The 20,936-nt window shown below is 58.4% G+C and overlaps 1 protein-coding gene across 5 annotated transcripts; it reads left to right on the forward strand.

The window, feature by feature from the left end:
- The first annotated feature begins 734 nt into the window (after window positions 1-734).
- Window positions 735-20,913, forward strand: PLIN4 (perilipin 4). Of its 5 annotated transcripts, none has more exons than XM_039465610.2 (8): window positions 735-2,057; window positions 2,208-2,275; window positions 2,804-2,948; window positions 3,849-3,907; window positions 7,034-10,886; window positions 12,446-12,633; window positions 18,114-18,200; window positions 18,276-20,913. In XM_039465610.2, the coding sequence occupies exons 2-8, from the start codon at window positions 2,225-2,227 to the stop codon at window positions 18,606-18,608; spliced, it is 4,716 nt and encodes a 1,571-aa protein (XP_039321544.1). In that variant the 5' UTR covers window positions 735-2,057; window positions 2,208-2,224; the 3' UTR covers window positions 18,609-20,913. The 5 variants fall into 5 exon arrangements, with proteins under 5 accessions (XP_039321544.1, XP_039321547.1, XP_074240872.1 ...); XM_039465613.2 differs by having other exon boundaries at window positions 3,852-3,907; XM_074384771.1 differs by having other exon boundaries at window positions 3,852-3,907; window positions 7,037-10,886.
- The last annotated feature ends 23 nt before the right edge of the window (window positions 20,914-20,936 follow it).

Below are 20,936 nucleotides of genomic sequence, written 5' to 3' on the forward strand. Positions count from 1 at the left end.
GTCACTACTAAAAATACAAAATTAGCCGGGCATAGGGGTGCATGCCTGTAGTCCCATATAGCCGGGAGGCTGAGGCAGGAGAATCCCTTGAACCCGGGAGGCGGAGGTTGCAGTGAGCTGAGATCGCGCCTTTGCAAGCAGCCTGGGCAACAAGAGTGAAACTCCGTCTCAAAAATATAAATTTTATAGATATGGGGTCTCGCTCTGTTGCCCAGGCTGGTCTCGAACTCCTAGGCTCAAGCCAGTCCTCCTGCCTCCACCTCCTAAATGCTGGGATTACAGGATGAGCCCCAGCGCCTGGCCTGAGGTGTATATTTTTTAATGGGAGAGGGGATCCAGGAAGGCCTCTTTGAGGAGATGCTGTCTGAGGAATGATCTGGAAGGAGGTGAGGGAAGTGGGGAAGGGTGCTGGAGGCAAAGGCAACCACCCACAGGAGGCCCTGAGGCGGCGTGTGGGGCTCAGCAGCCATAGTCACGTGTGTTTTCGAGGGACTCCTCCGGCCCGGCATGTTGCAGGAACTGTGAAGAGCCCTGTGTGGCTGGAGCAGGGTGGAGAGGGGGCGAGGCAGATGACACAGGGCCTAGCGGGCTGCCGGGAGGGGACTTGGGCTTCCACCTTGGGAAGGTGGGAGCCACAGAGGGTGGTAGGCAGAGGAGAGGCAGGTCCTGGCTGGGATGTTAATGATTACTTTTCCCCCCCCCCCCCACTGGGCTGTAGCCACCCTTTGGAGGGGGGAGGGGCACCCAGAGCTTTCCCAGCCGCCCTCGGAGAGCACCGGCTGGGAGGGAGGCTGGGGGACAACCCCTCTTCTGTCCCCTCCCTGTTTGGCAAACACAGTGTCGGCTCCGAGGAGACGGATGGCCTGGGAATCATCAGATCCTGTGGCTGGACGCTCCCTCCTCCCAGCCTGGTGCCCAGAGTCACCCATGGGGTGTGCCCTCTCACCCCCAATAGCACACGGCTAGGAACCCTGTCTCAGGAGGGGAAGGCAGGAGGGGGATACAGCCCAGGGTGGGTGTCACGGCCATTGCTCTGCCCGCCCACCCACAGTCAGGCCAGCACATAGGTTGGCTTCAGCATGCGGGTTCCGGGTCTGGGTTTGAATCCGGTCCTCACCATTTACTTGCACAGGGCGCCTTCTCCAGGAAGCCTCCCTGCGTTGTCCCAAGCCCCGCAGGATGGGTTTCCACTCCCAGGGTGCCCCCCAGCTCAGCTGTTGCTCCATCTTGGTCTGCATTTTGGTCCAAGTCCCTTTCGGAGAGTGACGGGTTCCCCTCCACACTGAGGACACCCCGTTTCTTGCCAAGACCCCGAGACCCCGCTTCTGCCTGCGTAGCGCGAAGGAAGTGTGTGTTCAGTCCACAACCTTATCTCAGACTCATAACCACTCTCTGTTGCTCCATTGAACCAAATATGTATTAAGCGCCGAATGTATGCTGGGCACTATTCAAGATGTGGGGCAGAGGACACCCTATGGGAACCCGAGGGGGAAGTGTTTCAGGCAGAGGGCACGGCCCATGTGGAGGCCCTGAGGCAGATCCACGCCAAGTGTGCTGGAGGCCTGGCGAGGAGGCCTGTGTGGCTGGGATGAAGTGAGAGGAGGAACCTGGGAGAGACAGCGTGGGGAGGAAGCTGGATGTCACGGAACACGGTGCAGAGTACGAGAGGAAACTGAGGCACAAAGATGGTGATCAGCTGGGGCATCCTGGCACAGCAGGGATCTGAACTACACCCACCTCATGGCTGGAACTGGAGGCCAGACGACACGCGGGCAGTCCCTTGGGGGCCCAGGAAGGGAGTCCAGCTGGCCCGTGAGTCACTCAGCCTGGTGTAAGTCATGGGCAGGGAACAGGGGAAAGGTGCTGGGCCCGGGGCCCACGCTGGGCTGGGTAGGTGGTCACGTGACCACCCAGGCCGCCTGCCCCGGGCCCATTGGCTGCCTGCCCCTGCCGGCTGGGCCTGCGCCTGCCCCGGACCCTATAAGGCCAGGGAGCTGAGGGTAGAGCCAGCTGCCAGCCTGGCCGGTCCGTCCTCTGTGGGACCCTGAGGAGTCCAGGTGAGTAGGGCTGTGGCTGCCTCAGTGACACCAGGGCGAGGCCAGGCCTGCAGGGTGGGTGTCAGGGTGGCTCAGGCCCTTGGCAGGGAGTGGGTGTGGGACGGGAGGCCTGGGAACCCCAGTTCACGCGCCTTCTCTGCTCCCTTCCAGCTTCTCACGCTCTCACTATGTCTGCTCCAGATGAAGGGAGCCGGGATCCCCCCAAACCCAAGGGCAAGGTAAACAGAAGAAAGTGGGGGCAGATCCTTGCTGCGGCTCAGAGATGCCCCAGAGCCCAGGAAGGCAACCTCCACAGTCCTGGGGGCTCAATTCTGGAGAGGGGCTTCCCTGGTGGGCCTGCGAGGGCTCTGGGAGCCATGATGCCAACCTCTCCCTTCCTGACTTGAGCTGCAGGTGGGGGACCGATGCAGACGTCAGCCCCTTCCCCAGTGGGTGACCTTGGGCCGGCCTCGGCCCCGCCCCTCTCTGAGCCTCAGTTTCCCCATCTGTGCAGTGGGGATCCTGGAAGGAAAAGGTTTTTGGAGATGGGGTAGACGATCTTTTCCTCTGTGTGTGGGAGGCAGGCTGTGCCTGCCCATTGCCCAGGTGCAGAAACTGAGGCTGAGTGAAACACTTTCCTGTGGTCACCCGGGAGCAGGGGGCTGGGGCGGTGCTGGGCTGATGGATGGATGGTTCCTCTGATCTCCGTCACTGCCAAGGCTTGGCCGGCTCATCCTGCACACCCCCCCCCCCCCGCCCCCGTGCAGACCCTGGGCAGCTTCTTTGGGTCCCTGCCTGGCTTCAGCTCTGCCCGGAACCTGGTGGCCAACGCGCACAGCTCAGTGAGAGCCCGGTCAGCCGCCGACACCCTGGGAGCTCCTACTGCCGAGGCTGCCCGACCACAGGCTGAGGGTGAGTGGCCGGCCCGGTGGGGGCTGCCGGGGGGACTCTGCACATGGACCCAGGAGAAGGAGGTCCCCAGGCAGGGACTTCCGGCCGTCTGGGGAGCCTTACATATTTGTCTGTTTTCTCATCAGATACTATGATATCTAGTACCAGATGGGGAAACTGAGGCACAAATGGGGGGACGAGTGGCCAAAGGTGGTGTAACCAGCCAAAATGGGCTTTCAACCTAGCCTGTTTCCCTGCAGTGCCCCCTACTCGGTCCCTCTGCCATTTCTTCACTCTGCCCCCCGTTTCTGACGTGCCATGGATCAGGCTGGGTGCTCTGCCTATCTGAGCTCATCAGAGTGAGATCCAGGCTCCCTGGGAGAGGCAGCAGCTCTCCTGGGGTCACAGCCTGGGGGCTCCCCAGCCTCCTATGGCTCACCTTGGGCAATCGGGGACGGTGACAGGGAACCCAGGGTTGGGGCGGTCGCCCAAGCTGGGCCTCCCTCTGGGCCCAGAGCCCCAGGCAGCTGACTTCTGCTCCACATACCTCGGCCTGGCAACAGGCAGCAGGCAGCTGCGGCAGGGGCGGGGCTGGCCGGCCCTGGCAAGGGGCTGCTCCCCCATCTCAGGCTATGTGAACCCCAGGACTCAGGGTGGGTGTCCAGCACCGAGCACAGGAAGCTCCATGGAGGCTTCTCCAGGGAACGGTGGCTCTGGGCTTGGGGGAGCCCCCAGTGGGGTTGGGGGTGGTGGTGACAGGTCTGGCTGGTAGCTGTGGATGTCACCTCCTGCTGTCCCTGGCAGGGTGGCTGAAACATTCCTGACCTTTCAGGCTGGGCCTGGCTATTGCGCAATGGGTGGCCGAGTAGATGATTCTAACCTGTATCCCTCGCCCTCCCTGACTGGCCCGTGTCCCCACAGTAGCTGCCCACCCAGAGCAGACGGCTCAATGGACAGAGGAGCTGCAGCCTTCGGGAAAGGTGAGAGGCATGGGCAGGGCAGGACTGATGTCACAGGAACCCTCTGGGTACCCCTCCTGGGACATTTCTGTTCCTGCCATCTTGGGGGCTGCTGTCTGCCTGAAGGATGGCAGACAGCCTGGGGATTCCAGGTGGAGCTTCCCCTCAGAGCCTCTATTTCTGCATCTGTGAAATGGGTGCAGTGGCTTCCTCACTGTAATCACGCAAGGCTCCAGGCTATGCAGGGCTGTGCCTGACATGGTGTGACCGAAGCGACAGTAACATAAGCACTTTTTCTTTCATTTTTATTTTTTGAGACACAGTTTCACTGTTTCTCCCAGGTTGGAGTGCAGTGGTGCAATCTTGGCTCACCGTAACCTCCGCATCCCGGGTTCCAGAAATTTTCCTGCCTCAGCCTCTCAAGTAGCTGGGATTACGGGTGCCCACTACCATGACTGGCTAATTTTTTTTAATTTTTTTGTTTTATTTTATTTTATTTTTTGAGACAGAGTTTCGCTCTTGTTACCCAGGCTCGAGTGCAATGGCGCGATCTCGGCTCACCGCAACCTCCGCCTCCTGGGTTCAGGCAATTCTCCTGCCTCAGCCTCCTGAGTAGCTGGGATTACAGGCACGCGCCACCATGCCCAGCTAATGTTTTGTATTTTTAGTAGAGACGGGGTTTCACCATGTTGACCAGGATGGTCTCGATCTCTTGACCTCGTGATCCACCCGCCTCGGCCTCCCAAAGTGCTGGGATTACAGGCTTGAGCCACCGCACCCGGCGACTGGCTAATTTTTGTATTTTTAGTAGAGACAGGGTTTCAGAATGTTGGCCAGGCTGGTCTTGAACTCTTGACCTCCAGTGATCTACCTGCCTCGGCCTCCCAAAGTGCTGGGATTACAGGCGTGAGCCACCGTACCTGGCAAAAGGAGCTGTTTTCATCGGCATTTTCCAGACAAGGATATTAGCTCAGGGCATGTGGCTGGCCTAAGGCCACACAGCACAGTGAGTGTCGGGCGGGAGAGGGTAAAAACCTGGGACTTGAACCCGGGTGTCTCCAGCTAGAGCTCAAGGTGCCCACCCGAGCCAAAGATAGTGGGGAGATGGGTTCTGAGAAAATAATTTCTGGGCTTTTCAACGTCGGTATTGTGGATACTTGGGATCAGATCACTCTCTGGGGTGGGGCCATCCTGGGCACTGCAGGGTGTTGAGCAGCATCCCTGGCCCCCACCCACTCCCTGCCAGGAGCGCCCCCAGCTGTGACACCCACAGATGTCTCCAGATATCAGCAAGAGTGCCCCTAAGTACAGTATCGCCCATTTGAGAGCTACTGAATTAAAGCACCTTGGCAAGGCGCCGTGGCTTATGACTGTAATCCCTGCCCTTTGGGAGCCCATGGTGAGTGGATCAGTTGAGCTCAGGAGTTCAAGACCAGCCTGGCCAATATGGTGAAACCCCGTCTCTACTAAAAATACAAAAATGAGCTGGGTGTGGTGGCGGGTGCCTGTAATCCCAGCTACTCAGGAGGCTGAGGCAGGAGAATTGCTTGAACTCAGGAGGCAGAGGTTGCAGTGAGCCAAGATCATGCCATTGCATTCCAGCCTGACCTATGCCATCATCACCTTCATTCGTTTGTTTGCTTTTATTTTTTAAATTATTACTATTTTTTTGAGACAGAGTTTTGCTCTGTCGCCCAGGCTGGAGTGCAACAGCACAATCTCGGCTCACTGCAACCTCTGCCTCCCAGGTTCAAGGGATTCTTCTGCCTCAGCCTCCTGAGTAGCTGGGATTACAGGAGCATGTCACCACACCCTGCTAATTTTTGTATTTTTAGTAGAGACGGGGTTTCACCATGTTGGTCAGGATGGTCTCGAACTCGTGACCTCATGATCTGCCCCCATTGGACTCCCAAAGGGCTGGGATTACAGGTGTGAGCCACTGTGCCCGGCCTGTTTTTATTTTTAAAGGTCTCACTCTGTTGCTCAGGCTGCTTTCAAACTCCAGGGCTCAAGCAATCCTTCCACCTTAGCCTCCCATAGTGCTGGGATTACAGGTATGAGCCACTGTGCCCAGCTTGAATATACTACTGCTTTTGAGACAGAGTCTTATTCTGTTACCCGGGCTGGCGTGCAGTGGTACGATCACTTCTCACTACAGCCTCAACCTCCTGGGCTCAAGCAATCCTCCCGCCTCAGCCTCCCAAGTAGCTGGGACTACAGGTGTGTGCCACCACCTGGCCAGCTGTTCAAATTTGGTAGAGACTGGGTCTGGGTCTGGTTTGGTTGTCCAGGCTGACCCTGAAGTCCTGGGCTCAAGCAATCCTCTCACCTTGGCCTCCTAATGTGCCAGGATTGCAGGCATCAGCCATCACACCTGGCCTGGATATAATGAAAAAAAAATTTTTTTTTTTTTTTTTGAGACAGAGTTTCGCTCTTGTTACCCAGGCTGGAGTGCAATGGCCGATCTCGGCTCACCGCAACCTCCGCCTCCTGGGTTCAGGCAATTCTGCCTCAGCCTCCTGAGTAGCTGGGATTACAGGCACCCGCCACCACACCTGGCTAATTTCGAATTTTCAGTAAAGATGGAGTTTCTCCATGTTGCCCACGCTAGTCTTGAACTCCTGACCTCAGGTGATCCGCCTGTCTCAGCCTCCCAAAGTGCTGGGATTACATCCATGAGCCACCCTACCCAGCCTGATGTAACAATTTTAATAAGCAATTTGGTGTCCCTGGTGTCACTAGGACACCAGGCTCAACATTTGTCACGAATGGAGAAAAGGCAAGAGGAACAGAAACGTAACGGTAGGACTTGCGCTGAGTCGAGGCCTGGGGACCTTGGCGTCCGAAATGTGCTGTTACAGACGAGGCCTGCCTATTGCAGGGGAACGGAAGGGGTGAGAATGGGAGAGGCAGGCACTGTGAGCTCATGAGGACTTCGTCCCTGAGTCAGGGCGCCACTCCACAGCCTGATGAGTGTCTGGCTGACCCGGGTCGGGCTGAGAAAGAAGCAGCTCGCTCTTTGAGGACGTGGGGCCTCTGGGTGCCTACAGTTCCTTGCCCCAAGGCACCCTAAGGGGCTGGGCTGGCGGGCGTTGGGGTGGAAAGTTCTTCTCAGTCCTCCTCTTGATCACCTGTGTCCTTTCTCAGCAGATGGTGTCCGGGGCCAAAGACCTGGTGTGTTCCAAGATGTCCAGGGCCAAGGACGCTGTCTCCTCCGGGGTGGCCAGTGTGGTGGGCGCAGCTAAGGGAGTGGTCCAGGGAGGGCTGGATACCACCCGGTCTGCACTCACGGGCACCAAGGAGGCGGTGTCCAGCGGGGTCACGGGGGCTGTGGATGGGGCTAAGGGCGCCATCCATGGGGGCCTGGACACCTCGAAGGCTGTTCTCACTGGCACCAAGGACACAGTGTCTGCCGGGCTCACGGGGGCAGTGAACATGGCCAAAGGGACTGTCCAGATCGGGGTGGACACCTCCAAGACTGTGCTAACGGGTACCAAGGACACCGTCTGCAGTGCGGTGACCGGTGCTGTGAATGTGGCGAAAGGGACTGTCCAAGGGGGCCTGGACACGACAAAATCTGCCCTGACTGGCACTAAAGACGCTGTGTCCACCGGAGTCACGGGGGCAGTGAACTTGGCCAAAGGAACCATCCAGACTGGCGTGGATACCAGTAAGGCTGTGCTGACCGGCACCAAGGACACCGTCTGTAGTGGGGTGACTGGTGCCATGAACACTGCCAAAGGGGCCGTCCAGACAGGTGTGGACACCACCAAGACCGTCCTCACTGGTACCAAGGACACCGTCTGCAGTGGGGTGACTGGTGCCGTGAACGTGGCCAAGGGGGCCATCCAGGGGGGCCTGGACACCACCAAGTCTGTGGTCATGGGTACGAAAGACACAGTGTCCACCGGGCTTACGGGGGCGGCGAATGTGGCCAAGGGGGCCGTGCAAACTGGACTCAACACAACCCAAAATATCGCAGCAGGTACCAAGGACACTGTCTGTAGCGGGGTAAGAGGTGCCATGAACTTGGCCAAAGGAACCGTCCAGACAGGCGTGGACACCACCAAGACCGTCCTAACCGGTACCAAGGACACCGTCTGCAGTGGGGTGACCGGTGCCATGAACGTGGCCAAGGGAGCTGTGCAAACTGGGCTGAAAACGACCCAAAATACCGTGACAGGCACAAAGAACACCGTTGGCAGTGGAGTGACCGGTGCCGTGAATGTGGCCAAGGGGGCCGTCCAGACGGGTGTAGACACAGCCAAGACCGTGCTGACCGGCACCAAGGACACAGTGACTACTGGCCTCATGGGGGCGGTGAATGTCGCCAAAGGGACTGTCCAGACCGGCGTGGACACCTCCAAGACCGTGCTGACCGGCACCAAAGATGCTGTGTCCACTGGACTCACAGGGGCCGTGAATATGGCCAAAGGAACCATCCAGACCGGCATAGACACCACCAAGACTGTCCTAACCGGTACCAAGGACACCGTCTGCAGTGGGGTGACTGGTGCCATGAAAGTGGCCAAGGGAGCTGTCGAGGGGGGCCTGGACACCACCAAGTCTGTGGTCATGGGTACAAAAGACACAGTGTCCACTGGGCTCATGGGGACAGCAAATGTGGCCAAGGGGGCCGTCCAGACAGGTGTAGACACAGCCAAGACCGTGCTGACCGGCACCAAGGACACAGTGACTACTGGGCTCATCGGGGCGGTGAATGTCGCCAAAGGGACTGTGCAGACTGGCATGGACACCTCCAAGACCGTCCTAACGGGTACCAAGGACACCGTCTGCAGTGGGGTGACAGGTGCCGTGAATGTGGCCAAGGGGGCCGTCCATGGGGGCCTGGACACTACAAAGTCTGTCCTGACTGGTACTAAAGACGCTGTGTCCACGGGAGTCACCGGGGCAATGAACTTGGCCAAAGGGACCATCCAGACCGGCGTGGACACGAGTAAGGCTGTGCTGACAGGTACCAAAGAGGCTGTTTGCACTGGGGTGACGGGTGTCGTGAATGTGGCCAAAGGGGCCGTCCAGACGGGTGTGGACACCACCAAGACCGTCCTAACTGGTACCAAGGACACCGTCTGCAGTGGGGTGACCGGTGCCATGAATGTGGCCAAAGGGGCTGTGCAAACTGGACTGAAAACGACCCAAAATATCGCGACAGGTACAAAGAACACCGTTGGCAGTGGAGTGACCAGTGCTGTGAACATGGCCAAGGGGGCCATTCAGGGGGGCCTGGACACCACCAAGTCTGTGGCCATGGGTACGAAAGACACAGTGTCCACTGGGCTCACGGGAGCAGCAAATGTGGCCAAGGGGGCCGTCCAGACGGGTGTAGACACAGCCAAGACTCTGCTGACTGGCACCAAGGACACAGTGACTACTGGGCTCATGGGGGCAGTGAATGTCGCCAAAGGGACCGCCCAGACCGGCATGGACACCTCCAAGACTGTGCTGACCGGTACCAAGGACACCGTCTGCAGTGGGGTGACCAGTGCCATGAACTTGGCCAAAGGAACCATCCATACTGGCATGGACACCACCAAGACCGTCCTCACTGGTACCAAGGACACCGTCTGCAGTGGGGTGACCGGTGCCGTGAACGTGGCCAAGGGGGCCATCCAGGGGGGCCTGGACACCACCAAGTCTGTGGTCATGGGTACGAAAGACACAGTGTCCACTGGGCTCACGGGGGCGGCGAACGTGGCCAAGGGGGCCGTGCAAACTGGACTCAACACAACCCAAAATATCGCAGCAGGTACCAAGGACACTGTCTGTAGCGGGGTAAGAGATGCCATGAACTTGGCCAAAGGAACCGTCCAGACAGGCGTGGACACCACCAAGACCGTCCTAACCGGTACCAAGGACACCGTCTGCAGTGGGGTGACTGGTGCCGTGAACGTGGCCAAGGGAGCTGTGCAAACCGGCCTGAAAACGACCCAAAATATTGCGACAGGTACAAAGAACACCGTTGGCAGTGGAGTGACCGGTGCCGTGAATGTGGCCAAGGGGGCCGTCCAGACGGGTGTAGACACAGCCAAGACCGTGCTGACCGGCACCAAGGACACTGTGACTACTGGCCTCATGGGGGCGGTGAATGTCGCCAAAGGGACTGTCCAGACCGGCGTGGACACCTCCAAGACCGTGCTGACCGGCACCAAAGATGCTGTGTCCACTGGACTCACAGGGGCCGTGAATATGGCCAAAGGAACCATCCAGACCGGCATGGACACCACCAAGACTGTCCTAACCGGTACCAAGGACACCGTCTGCAGTGGGGTGACTGGTGCCACCAGTGTGGCCAAAGGGGCCATCCAGGGGGGCCTCGACACAACAAAGTCTGTCCTGATTGGCACTAAAGACGCTGTGTCCACTGGGCTCACAGGGGCAGTGAACTTGGCCAAAGGGACTGTCCAGACTGGTGTGGACACCTCCAAGACTGTGCTCACGGATACCAAGGACACCATCTGCACTGGGGTCACCGGTGCCATGAGCATGGCCAAAGGGGCCATCCAGGGGGGCCTGGACACCACCAAGACGGTGCTGACCGGAACCAAAGACGCAGTGTCTGCTGGGCTCATGGGGTCGGGGAACGTGGTGACAGGGGCCATCCACACTGGCCTCAACACCTTCCAGAACTGGCTACCTAGTACCCAGGCCACCTCCTGGGGTGGACTCACCAGTGCCAGGACCACGGACGGGGGTGGGGAGCAGACTGCCCTGAGCCCCAGAGAGGCCCAGTTCTCTGGTGTCTCCAGGCCCCCAGATGTGCTCACAGTAGGCCCGGAGCCTGCCTGGGAAGCCACAGCCACTGCCAAGGGCCTTGCACCTGATGTGGCCACATTCACCCAAGGGGCCACCTCAGGTGAGGAGGACACGGGGCCCTTGGCCACCACACCCGGCCCTGAAGAAGCTCGGCGCTTGGCAATGTTGCGAGATGAGTTGGAGGGGCTAGGTGACATCTTTTACCCCATGAATGTGGACGAGCAAGGTGAGTAGATGCCTGGATTCCCAGGTCCCTGAGGCAGGCACAGCTACTAGGGGGCCCTTGACTTTTTTTTTTCTTCTCGAGATGGAATTTCACTCTTTTTGCTCAGGCTGGAGTGCAGTGGAGTGATCTTGCAACCTCTGCCTCCGGGATTCGGCGATTCTCCTGCCTCAGCCTCCCGAGTAGCTGGGATTTCAAGCACACACCACCACACACAGCTAACTTTTCTGTATTTTTGGTAGAGATGGGGTTTCTCCATGTTGGTCAGATGGGTCTCGAACTCCTGACCTTAGGTGACCTGCCCACCTCAGCTTCCCAAAGTGCTGGGATTACAGGCGTGAGCCACCACACCCGGCCAGCCCTTGACTTAAAAAAAAAAAAAAAAAAAATTATTTGGTTGTATTTGGTTGACTTCAGATGGAGGCGGCTGGTCCTGGGTTCAAACGATCCTCCTGCCTTGGCCTCCCAAAGTGTTGGGATTACATGCAAGAGTGCTCAGCCCTTTTTCCTTTTTTTAGAGACAAGGTCTTACTCTGTTGTCCATACTGGAGTGCAGTGGTGCGTTCACAGCTCACTACAACCTCAATCTCTTGGGCTCAAGTGATCCCACTGCTTCAGCCTCTCAAGTATCTAGGACCACCACACCCGGCTATGTACGGCTGTGTATTTTAGGTAGAGACAGGTCTCCCTATGTTGTCCAGGCTGGTCTCAAACTCCTGGGGTCAAGCATTTCTCTGGCCTCAGACTCCCAAAGTGCTGAGATCACAGGCATGCACCACCACACCCAGCTTTATTTTTATTTTTGAGACAGTCTCACTCTTATCACCCAGGATGGAGTGCAGTGGCAGTGTTGACTCACTGCAACCTCCATGCTTTCTGGGTTCAAGTGATTCTCCTGCCTCAGCCTCCCACATAGCTGGGATTACAGGTGCCTGCCAGCACACTCAGCGTTTTTTTTTTTTCAACCTCTACCTCCTGAGTTCAAGCAATTCTCCTGCCTCAGCCTCCCTAGTAGCTGGGACTACAGGTATGAGCCACTACATCCAGGTAAGTTTTGTATTTTTTAGTAGAAATGGGGTTTCACCACATTGGACGGTCTGGTCTCGAACTCCTGACCTCGTGATCAGCCTGCCATGGCCTCCCAAAGTGCTGAGATTACAGGCACGCGCCACTGCCTGGTCTTTTTGTATTTTTAGTAGACACAGGGTTTCACCATGTTGGCCAGGCTGCTTTGACTCCTGACCTCATGATCCATCCGCCCGCCCACCTGCCTCGGCCTCCTAAAATACTGAGATAATAGGCGTGAGCCATCATGCCTGGCTTCACCTGACTTTTATAAAGCCCAAGCCCCGGCCGGGTGTGGTGCTCATACCTGTAATCCAAGCCCTTTGGAGGCCAAGGTGGGTGGATCACCTGAGATGGGGAGTTCAAGACCAGCCTGACCAACATGGTGAAACCGCATCTTTTTTTTTAAATAAGTAAATAAATAATAAAAATAAAAAAGCCCAAGCCCCAACACCCTGAGGGGCTCCTGGGACTGAGTAGTATGCCTTCCTTTCCAGCTCAGCTGGCTGCCTCCCAGCCCGGGCCAAAGGTGCTGTCAGCCGAACAGGGGAGCTACTTCGTTCGCTTGGGTGACCTGGCTCCCAGCTTCCGCCAGCGGGCATTTGAACACGCAGTGAGCCATCTGCAGCATGGCCAGTTCCAAGCCAGGGACGCTCTGGCCCAGCTCCGTGACTGCTTCAAGCTGGTAAGAGGTTCCCCCTGCTGCTGCCCCTGCCCCAAGGCACTTCTTAGGACCCCTGCCCGGGACTCACCCGGCTGCACGTACCTCCTGAGCGCCTAGGAGATGATGTCCGTCAGTGTCACCGACGGCCATGGCTCTGCACTCTTGGGGCTTGGTTCCCGGCGAGGTAGGCAGAGCTACATCAGATCCTTAAAGACAGCGGGTTGGCCGGGTGCGGGGGCTCACGCCTGTAATCCCAGCACGCTGGGAGGCTGAAGAGGGTGGATCACGAGGTTAAGAGATCAAGACCATCCTGGCCAACAGGGTGAAACCCCGTCTCTACTGAGAATACAAATATTAGCTGGGCATGGCAGTGCACACCTGTAGTCCCAGCTACTTGAGAGGCTGAACCCAGGAGGTAGAGGTTGCAGTGAGCCGAGATGGTGCCACTGCACTCCAGCCTGGGCAACAGAGCAAGTCTGTCTCAGAAAAGCCTAAGGCAGTAGGGACACAAAGATGGCAAAACAGTCTGTGTGCAGAGGGGGATGTGGGCTGGGCAGGAAGGCCGTCCCCCTGGGCCCGGTCTTGACCAATGGGGAGACAGTTGTGCAAAGCCCCCACGAAGGTAGGGATAGCAGGACAGCAAGCTACCAGGGAGGCAGCTGGGTATGTTCCAGGAGCAGAAAGGCGGTGCTGTGGCTGAGGCAGACGACGCTGGAATGGGATCTAAGGGGGCCACAGGGCATGGGGCTGCAGTGTACGCAGGGAAGGACCCAGCACAAGACCTGATGAGCCCCCAGGGGACATTAGCCCATGTCCAGGGACATCTGTGGTTGTGACATTGAATCAGATGGCATCCCAGGGCCGGGTCCCCTGACCAGAGTGGTCCTCCCCTCTCCCTGGCCCCACTCTCCTCCTCTGGCCTAGGGTCACCCGCTTGGCAGTGTGGATGTTGGGGCTGGATCATTCTCTGGGGTGGGGTCATCCTAGTCACTGCAGGGAGCTGAGCTTCATCCCTGGCATCCAGTTTTCCCCTCCCCAGTCCTGAGGCCCTGAGTTTTCTTTAGAAGCTGTGGTATGTCCCGTGAGGGCAGAATCTCACAGGACTGCTATAGGGTTTTTTGTTTTTTGTTTTTGTTTTTGAGACGGACAAGGTCTTGTTTGGCCACCCAGGCTGGAGTACAGTGGCTTGATCATGGCTCACTGCAGCTTCATCCTCCTGGGTTCAAGAGATCCTCACACCTCAGCCTCTCCAGTGGCTGGGAAAACCAGCATGCACCACCACGCCCAGCTGATTTTTTAAATGTTTATTTTTTTGAGACGGAGTTTCGCTCTTGTTACCCAGGCTGGAGTGCAATGGCGCAATCTCGGCTCACTGCAACCTCCGCCTCCCGGGTTCAGGCAATTCTCCTGCCTCAGCCTCCTGAGTAGCTGGGATTACAGGCACGCACCAACATGCCCAGCTAATTTTTTGTATTTTTAGTAGAGACGGGGTTTCACCATGTTGACAAGGATGGTCTCGATCTCTTGACCTCGTGATCCACCCGCCTCAGCCTCCTAAAGTGATGGGATGACAGGCGTGAGCCACCGCACCCGGCCTTAAATGTTTATTTTTAATAGAGATGGGGTTTTTCCATGTTGGTGAGGCTGGCCTCAAACTTCTGACCTCAGGTGATATACCCGCCTCGGCCTCCCAAAATGCTGGGATTACAGGCACGAGCCACCGTGTCTGGATTTTTTTTTTTTTTCTTGAGATGGAGTGTTGCTCTGTTGCCCAGGCTGGGGTGCAGAGGCACTATCTCCACTCACTGCAACCTTGGCCTCCCAGGTTCAAGCAGTTCTCTGCCTCGGCGTCCCAAGGACCTGGGATTACAGGCATGTGCCACCATGCCTGGCTACTTTTTGTATTTTTAGTAGAGACAGGGTTTCGCCATCTTGACCAGGATGGTCTTGAATTCCTGACCCTGTGATCCCAAGTGCTGGGATTACATACATTGAGCCACCACGCCCCACCTGTTTTATTTTTTACTAGATGTTAGATTTTGCTGTGTTGCCCAGGCTGGTCTTAAATTCCTGGGCTCAAGTGATCCTCCTGCCTCAGCCGCCCCAGTAGCTGGGACCAAAGGTAGGTACTACCAAACCCGGTTAATTTTTTGTAGAGATTGAGTCTCCCTATATGGCCCAGGGTGGTCTTGAGCTCCTGGGCTCCAGCAATCCTCTTGCCTTGGCCTCCCAAAGTCCTGGGATGACACCATGAGCCACTGTGCCCAGCGGTCATAGATCGTGGTTTTTTTTTTTTTTTTTTTTGACAGTTTGTTGCCTAGGCTGGAGTGCAGTGGCATGGTCTCAGCTCAGTGCAACCTCCGCCTCCTGGGTTCAAGCAATTATCATGCCTCAGCCTCCCATGTAGCTGAGATTATAGGCGTGCACCACCACGCCTGGCTGATTTTTTGTGTGTATTTTAGTAGAGATGGGGTTCATCATGTTATCCAGGCTGGTCTTGAACTCCCGACCTCAGGCAATCCGCCCATCCTGGCCTCCCCAAATGCTGGGATGACAGGCGTGAGCCACCGCGTCCCGCAGCCACAGGTTTTGCATGTTGGTGGATGGCAGTCCGATCCCCTCGGCTGTGAGAAACCTCGAGATGCTGCCCTGAGGCAGGATTCCTGGGTGCAGCCCAGGCTGAGGTATTTTCAGTTGATGTTGGGATGGGGGGGCTGTGACAAACCGCAGTTTGAGGGTCTAACCCAGAGTTCTCAGTGAGGATGACCTGCCCCCAGGGGACATTAGTCCATATCTGGGGCCATCTGTGGTTGTCACAGCTGGGGGAAGCCCCTGGTGGAGACGGGGTGGAGGCCAGGGCTGCTGCTCAGCGCCCTGCAGTGTCCAGAGAGGCCCCGCCCCAGAGATCAGTGCAGCCCCAGTGTCCACAGTGCTGAGGGCAAGCTTGTCCTGGGGACCCTCCAGACACTCCACGTCGCTGCGGCCACCCCCAGGTGCACAGTCGCTGCTGCGTCTCCAGCACGCGGGACAATGGCGCACCTAGAAGGCGTTTCCCAAATGCCGTAGGGGAACAAAGGAAGGGCACACCCTCGCGGCCCACTTCCAGCAGCTCATCACAAAGCTTTTTCCAAACCTTGCCTGGGTTTTTGGAACAGTCTGTCCACCAGGCTGGAGTGGTGGCACGATCTCGGCTCGGTGCAACCTCCGCCTGCCTCGCGGGTTCAAGTGATTATTCTGCCTCAGCAGCCCGATTAGCTGGGATTACAAGCGTGTGCCATACCTAGCTGATTTTTTTTTTTTTTTTTTTTTTTTTGAGACGGAGTTTCGCTCGTTACCCAGGCTGGAGTGCAATGGCGCGATCTCGGCTCACCGCAACCTCCGCCTCCTGGGTTCAGGCAATTCTCCGGCCTCAGCCTCCTGAGTAGCTGGGATTACAGGCACATACCACCATGCCCAGCTAATTTTTTGCACCATTAGTAGAGACGGGGTTTCACCATGTTGACCAGGATGGTCTCGATCTCTTGACCTCGTGATCCACCCGCCTTGGCCTCCCAAAGTGCTGGGATTCCAGGCTTGAGCCACCGCGCCCGGCCTGATTTTTGTATTTTTAATAGAGACGGAGTTTCACCATGTTGGTCAGGCTGCTTCACGAACTCCTGACCTCAGGTGACCTGCCTACCTCGGCCTCCCACAGTGCTGAGGTAACAGGCATGAGCCCCCTGCCCCTGGCCCATTTTTTCACCTTTCAATCCTCACGGCAAAGTAGGCTGGGCCAGAACTCAGCCCAGGGACTTTTCAGAAAGGGAGACAGAGGCCACCAGGAAGACAAGAGCTTTGCTCAGGGCTACATGCGAAGGATGCTGGGCTAGGAAAAAGGATGTGCGATGACTTCCCACTTACTCCCGTAAGTGCTAGTGAAGGCCCTGGAGATCCCAAGAACCCAGTCCTGCCCTCAAGAGGGGACGATGTAGTCGGGGGACATGATTTGTGAATGCATGTATGGTGCGTTGGACAATGCTTGGAAACGTGGAAAATGTGTCAGGATAAGGAAGTGGCAGTGCTGGGGCTGATCACCCAGAAGAGGGGACACTCGAGGTCAGGTCTAGATGACAGCGAGAGCGCGTCAGAATGGGCAGTGTTAGCAGAGGGCACAGTCCGTGCAAAGGCCCTGGGGTGGCAGGACTGTGCCCAGCATGTTGGAGGAAAAGCCAGGAGAGGCCTGGGTGGCTGGAGCAGAGTGAGGAGGGGATGGGCCCAGTTGGGCAGGACCCGGCTTCGACCAGGATGGAGGCGGGAGGCTTGGAGTGCTCTGGGCAGAGGAGTGGCCTGACCCAGGGTGGGTTTCGTTTAAGAGGATCGCTCTGAGGAGGATGTCAGGCCCCCGAGCGGGGGCAAGGGCCAGAAGCCAGGTAAGTGCTACAGGGCCTGAGGAGTCATGCTGTGGTGGTTAAGAAGCAGCTGGGCTTGGGGTGTTTCCAAGTCACAGCTGCCCAAGTCTGATGTAGGAGGTCAGAAAGAGATGACCCCAAGAGACCCGTTAGGTTTGTAACCTGAGCAGCCAAGGAAAGCAGGGGTGCTTAGGGGATGCTGGGCGGGTTGCACAGTGGACATCAGGAGCCTGGGCTTGGACAGGGCAAAAGGAGATGCCCGGTGGCCACCCAGGGCACGCGTCCAAATACGTGGCTGGCTTCAGGTCTCCAGCGACGGTGGGGTGAGGGCTGGGAGGGTAACGGCAGTCTGGAGTGGACATTTTGGCTGTGTGCGGCATGCCCACCAGCCGTTGTGATGACAAGGACAACTGGGCCCTGTGGACAGGGTGGCGGCAGGTGCCATGTGCTGGGGATACCGCACCCAACAAGGACAGAGTCCTGAGAGTTCCCGCCCCAGGGGCAGATAAACAGGAAGTAAATGAACACCCACCTCGCCTTCAGACAGTGCTGTGTCCGAGGACAGGAACAGCTGTGACGGGAATGGACTGAGCGTGAGTGGGCAGGGGAGGCTTCGCCAAGGGTCCCCAGAAGCTGAGGCAGAACGCAGGCCTTGGGCAAGGCTGTGGGCTGAGCGGGCAGTGTGGGCAGAGGCCCTGGGGCAGAAGCCTGGCAGAGTGGTCAGAGGGCAGTGGAGACAGCATTGGGGTGTGGGTCAGAGATGACAGAGGCGTCCCAGGGGCCACCCAAGCAAGGCCATGGTGAGGAGTTGGGTGTTATCTTAATGGCACTGGGGAGTCATGCGAGGGTTTAGGACGGAGGAGTGACATGACCCTATGGATGCTGTGCTACGTGTGCTCCCTCGTGACCTTATGGGGATGTTTGAACTGCTGCCTCTTTCTGAGACAGCACGCCCGACATGGTACAACTGACTTGGAACTCATGGCCTTGCCCCCAGGCCACAGGACACACCCAAGCCGGGACTCTGTATGCACCTAAGTCCCTGAGGAATGAGGGCATGTTGTGAAAGGTCAGTGCTAAGAAGCCATCATCTCCCCACTGGACTTTCTCCAGATTCAAAAGGCCCAGCCGCCTACGGAAGGGCAGCCGTGTCTGGACCAGGGCTCCGGTGCCAGCGTGGAGGACGCTGCTGTCCAGAAGGTGGGTCTGGCACAGGGCTGGGGTCCCCCTACCCTGCCCATGGGTCTCCACTCACCTCGTGCTGTCCTCCCACAGGAGCAGGATGCTGGGGCTCTGTCCAGGGTCTGTGGCCTCCTCCGGCAGCTGCACCGGGCTTACAGCGGCCTGGCCTCCAGCCTCCAGGGCCTGCCTGCCGAGCTCCAGCAGCCAGTGGGGCGGGCGCGGCACAGCCTCTGCCAGCTCTACAGCGTGGTGGCCTCGGCAGGCTCTCTAAAGGAGCTGCACGCAGAGCGCCTGGGACAGAGCCTCGAGGACATGCAGAAGGCGTGGGAGGGGCTGGAGCAGCTACTGGAGAGCGTGCAGCACAATCCCCGGCTCAGCTGGCTGGTGGGGCCCTTCGCCCTGCCCCCTGGGGGGCAGCAGTTGTAAGACCCTGCAGGACCCAGCTCAGGACCACCCGGCTCTGCCTAGGGAGGAGCCGCCTTAGAACCTTCTCCCCAGCCCCAAACCCCGATCGGTTCCCTAAAGCCCTAGACCAGGCGTCCCCAAACTTTTTACACAGGGGGCCAGTTCACTATCCCTCAGACCGTTAGAGGGCCACCACATACTGTGCTCCTCTCACTGACCACCAATGAAAGAGGTGCCCCTTCCTGAAGTGCAGCGAGGGGCTGGATAAATGGCCTCAGGGGGCCGCATGCAGCCCGAGGGCCGTAGTTTGGGGACGCCTGCCCTAGACCCTCAGGGCTCCAGCTGGCTGGGCACGGAAGGGCTGTGGAGGCGGTGACCCGAGCCTGAGCCACCCACGCCCTGCTCCAGGCTGCCCACACCTTCTACCACTTCTCCAGCAATGCCAGTCCCTTTCCCAGCCTAGGAGCCCGGCGTAACTCACAGCTCCAGCCAAGAGCCTTCCCTCGAAGGCCTGGAGCGAGTCCGGCAATTCGAAAAGAGAAAGCATGCAGAGCCTAGGACGGCGTCCCTCTGCCCTCTAGCAACCCTTTTGTATGTAGGGGGCTCGTGCGGCCCTGCAGCACGCCCCCTCCCCAGCTCCCAGCGGCGCATGCGCTGCTGTGGCCGCACTCTGTTCCTGCACTCAAAGTGGGTCCTCAGGCCTTAGCACACCTTGAGGGTCTTAAGAACCACATTCCCTGGTACTAGAAGATAGCAGAAAATGCCAAAATACCTGCCACTGTCATCCCAAGGCAGGCTACTACTGTCTCTGTCGACCCCCCGCGTGGCCTCATGACGGGGACAAAGCTGCCAGGAACCACGGCAGCCAGAACGGGGTCTTTGCGGAGGCCTGAGGTGGGACTGACGTGGGCCTGCATGATTCGCAGGGGGTTGGGGAATGCAAAAACCAGCAAACAAGCTGCTTCTGCCCGTGCCCCTGCGCTTCTGAGGCTCCTGGGGAGGCTGGGCCCAGAACCAGGAGCCTCAGAACCAGAACCCTCCTCCAGGCTGGGCCCAGCAACTGCCCCTGGAGAACACAGAGCGTTTCCCAGACAGGAACTGCACCTTACGGAGGGAGCAGACGGGGCTGGGACCAGCTGTGGAGGTCACGTGCTGGTGACACAGCCCCTTCTCCCCGGCCCGCTCCCCCCAGGGCCTGAGGGCAGCATAAGCACTGGGCTGCAGAGGAAGCAGGGCCAGGGAAGCTGAGGGTATCCCAGACACTGGCGGCGGCAGACCCACCTGCCTGGCAAGGCTGCCCGACCCTGCGCTTGCCGGCTGGCCCAGGCCATGGAGGCTGGCAGGCTTGGGACAGGTGTGAGGAGTGCCCTGCGCTCAGTCCAGTGGGGAGGAGCCATCCAGCCCAGCCTCCCCCGGAAGCTGCAGCCCCACTCACCAACTCGGTAAGAGGACTCTCCCTTCTGTCCTCTGCTAGGACACGAGTCCAGGAACCCCAGACCTGGAGGGAGGTAGGGTGGAGGGGCTGCTGGCTGGTCACCGTGTGCACCAGAGGCCACGGCATTCGGCTCAGCTCTAAACTGGGGAAGGTGGCACGGCAGAAACAGCCCCAAGTGACGGGGTCATGAGAGGGGAGGATCAGGAGCCTTCCTGAGCCTTCCCTCCTCAGCCTCTGAAACCCACGGCCACGGGAGGCTAGGACGCCGGGCACAGCCATTTGCAGCCATCAGGCACAGTGACTGGGGCTAACGTCTGGCCCACCAAGCCCGCAACCAGGGAAGGGCAGTCCCTTCCCGCCACACCACAGCCTGATTCTTGCTGGGACGGAGGCGACTCGGCCACTGTGAGCAGAAACACGAAAAGCCACTGTGGACTGAGAAACTTTGGTGCACAGTGTGACTTTCTAAGGGCCATGCCCACGTGACAGCCCCTTACGCAGAGGAGGAAGATTTGCCCAAAGTCACACAGCATGAGTGACACAGCTGTGGTGAGTCGACGCTGGCCCCCAAGGCCCACACCCCCTGAATGCTGGAGACCACGGACCCCTGGCAGTGGCTCTTAAGGAAGGCGTGGTTTCTGCCTTCCCCACCTCTGCCCAGCTCACAGTGGGATGGGGTGGGGGTGGGGGTGGGGGTGGCGCAAGGCTGAGAGGCCCTGGTTTCTCCCTCTTGGCTGCTGGGAAGGGCTTGCTCCCACCCCACTCTACCGCCACCGGCCTTTCGGGATGGGGGTGGGCTGGGCCTGGAGCACCTTTTAGTTGCTTCACACGGTGGCCCGATGGCTCAACCCAGTCCCCAAACGGGCGCAGTGATGTTGCCAACTGTTCCCACACTTGGGCCCCCGCTGTACCAG

Source organism: Saimiri boliviensis, chromosome 14, assembly GCF_048565385.1.
Source record: "Saimiri boliviensis isolate mSaiBol1 chromosome 14, mSaiBol1.pri, whole genome shotgun sequence".
In the NCBI taxonomy this organism is placed as follows: domain Eukaryota; kingdom Metazoa; phylum Chordata; class Mammalia; order Primates; family Cebidae; genus Saimiri; species Saimiri boliviensis.

Bases quoted from the DNA above. Each gene is read 5' to 3' on its own strand.
- PLIN4 (XM_039465610.2), top strand. From the start codon at position 2,225: ATGTCTGCTCCAGATGAAGGGAGCCGGGATCCCCCCAAACCCAAGGGC. The intron at 2,276-2,803 runs GTAAACAGAAGA...GCCCCCGTGCAG, and splicing joins CCCCCAAACCCAAGGGCAAG to ACCCTGGGCAGCTTCTTTGG. The intron at 12,634-18,113 runs GTAAGAGGTTCC...GACTTTCTCCAG, and splicing joins TCCGTGACTGCTTCAAGCTG to ATTCAAAAGGCCCAGCCGCC.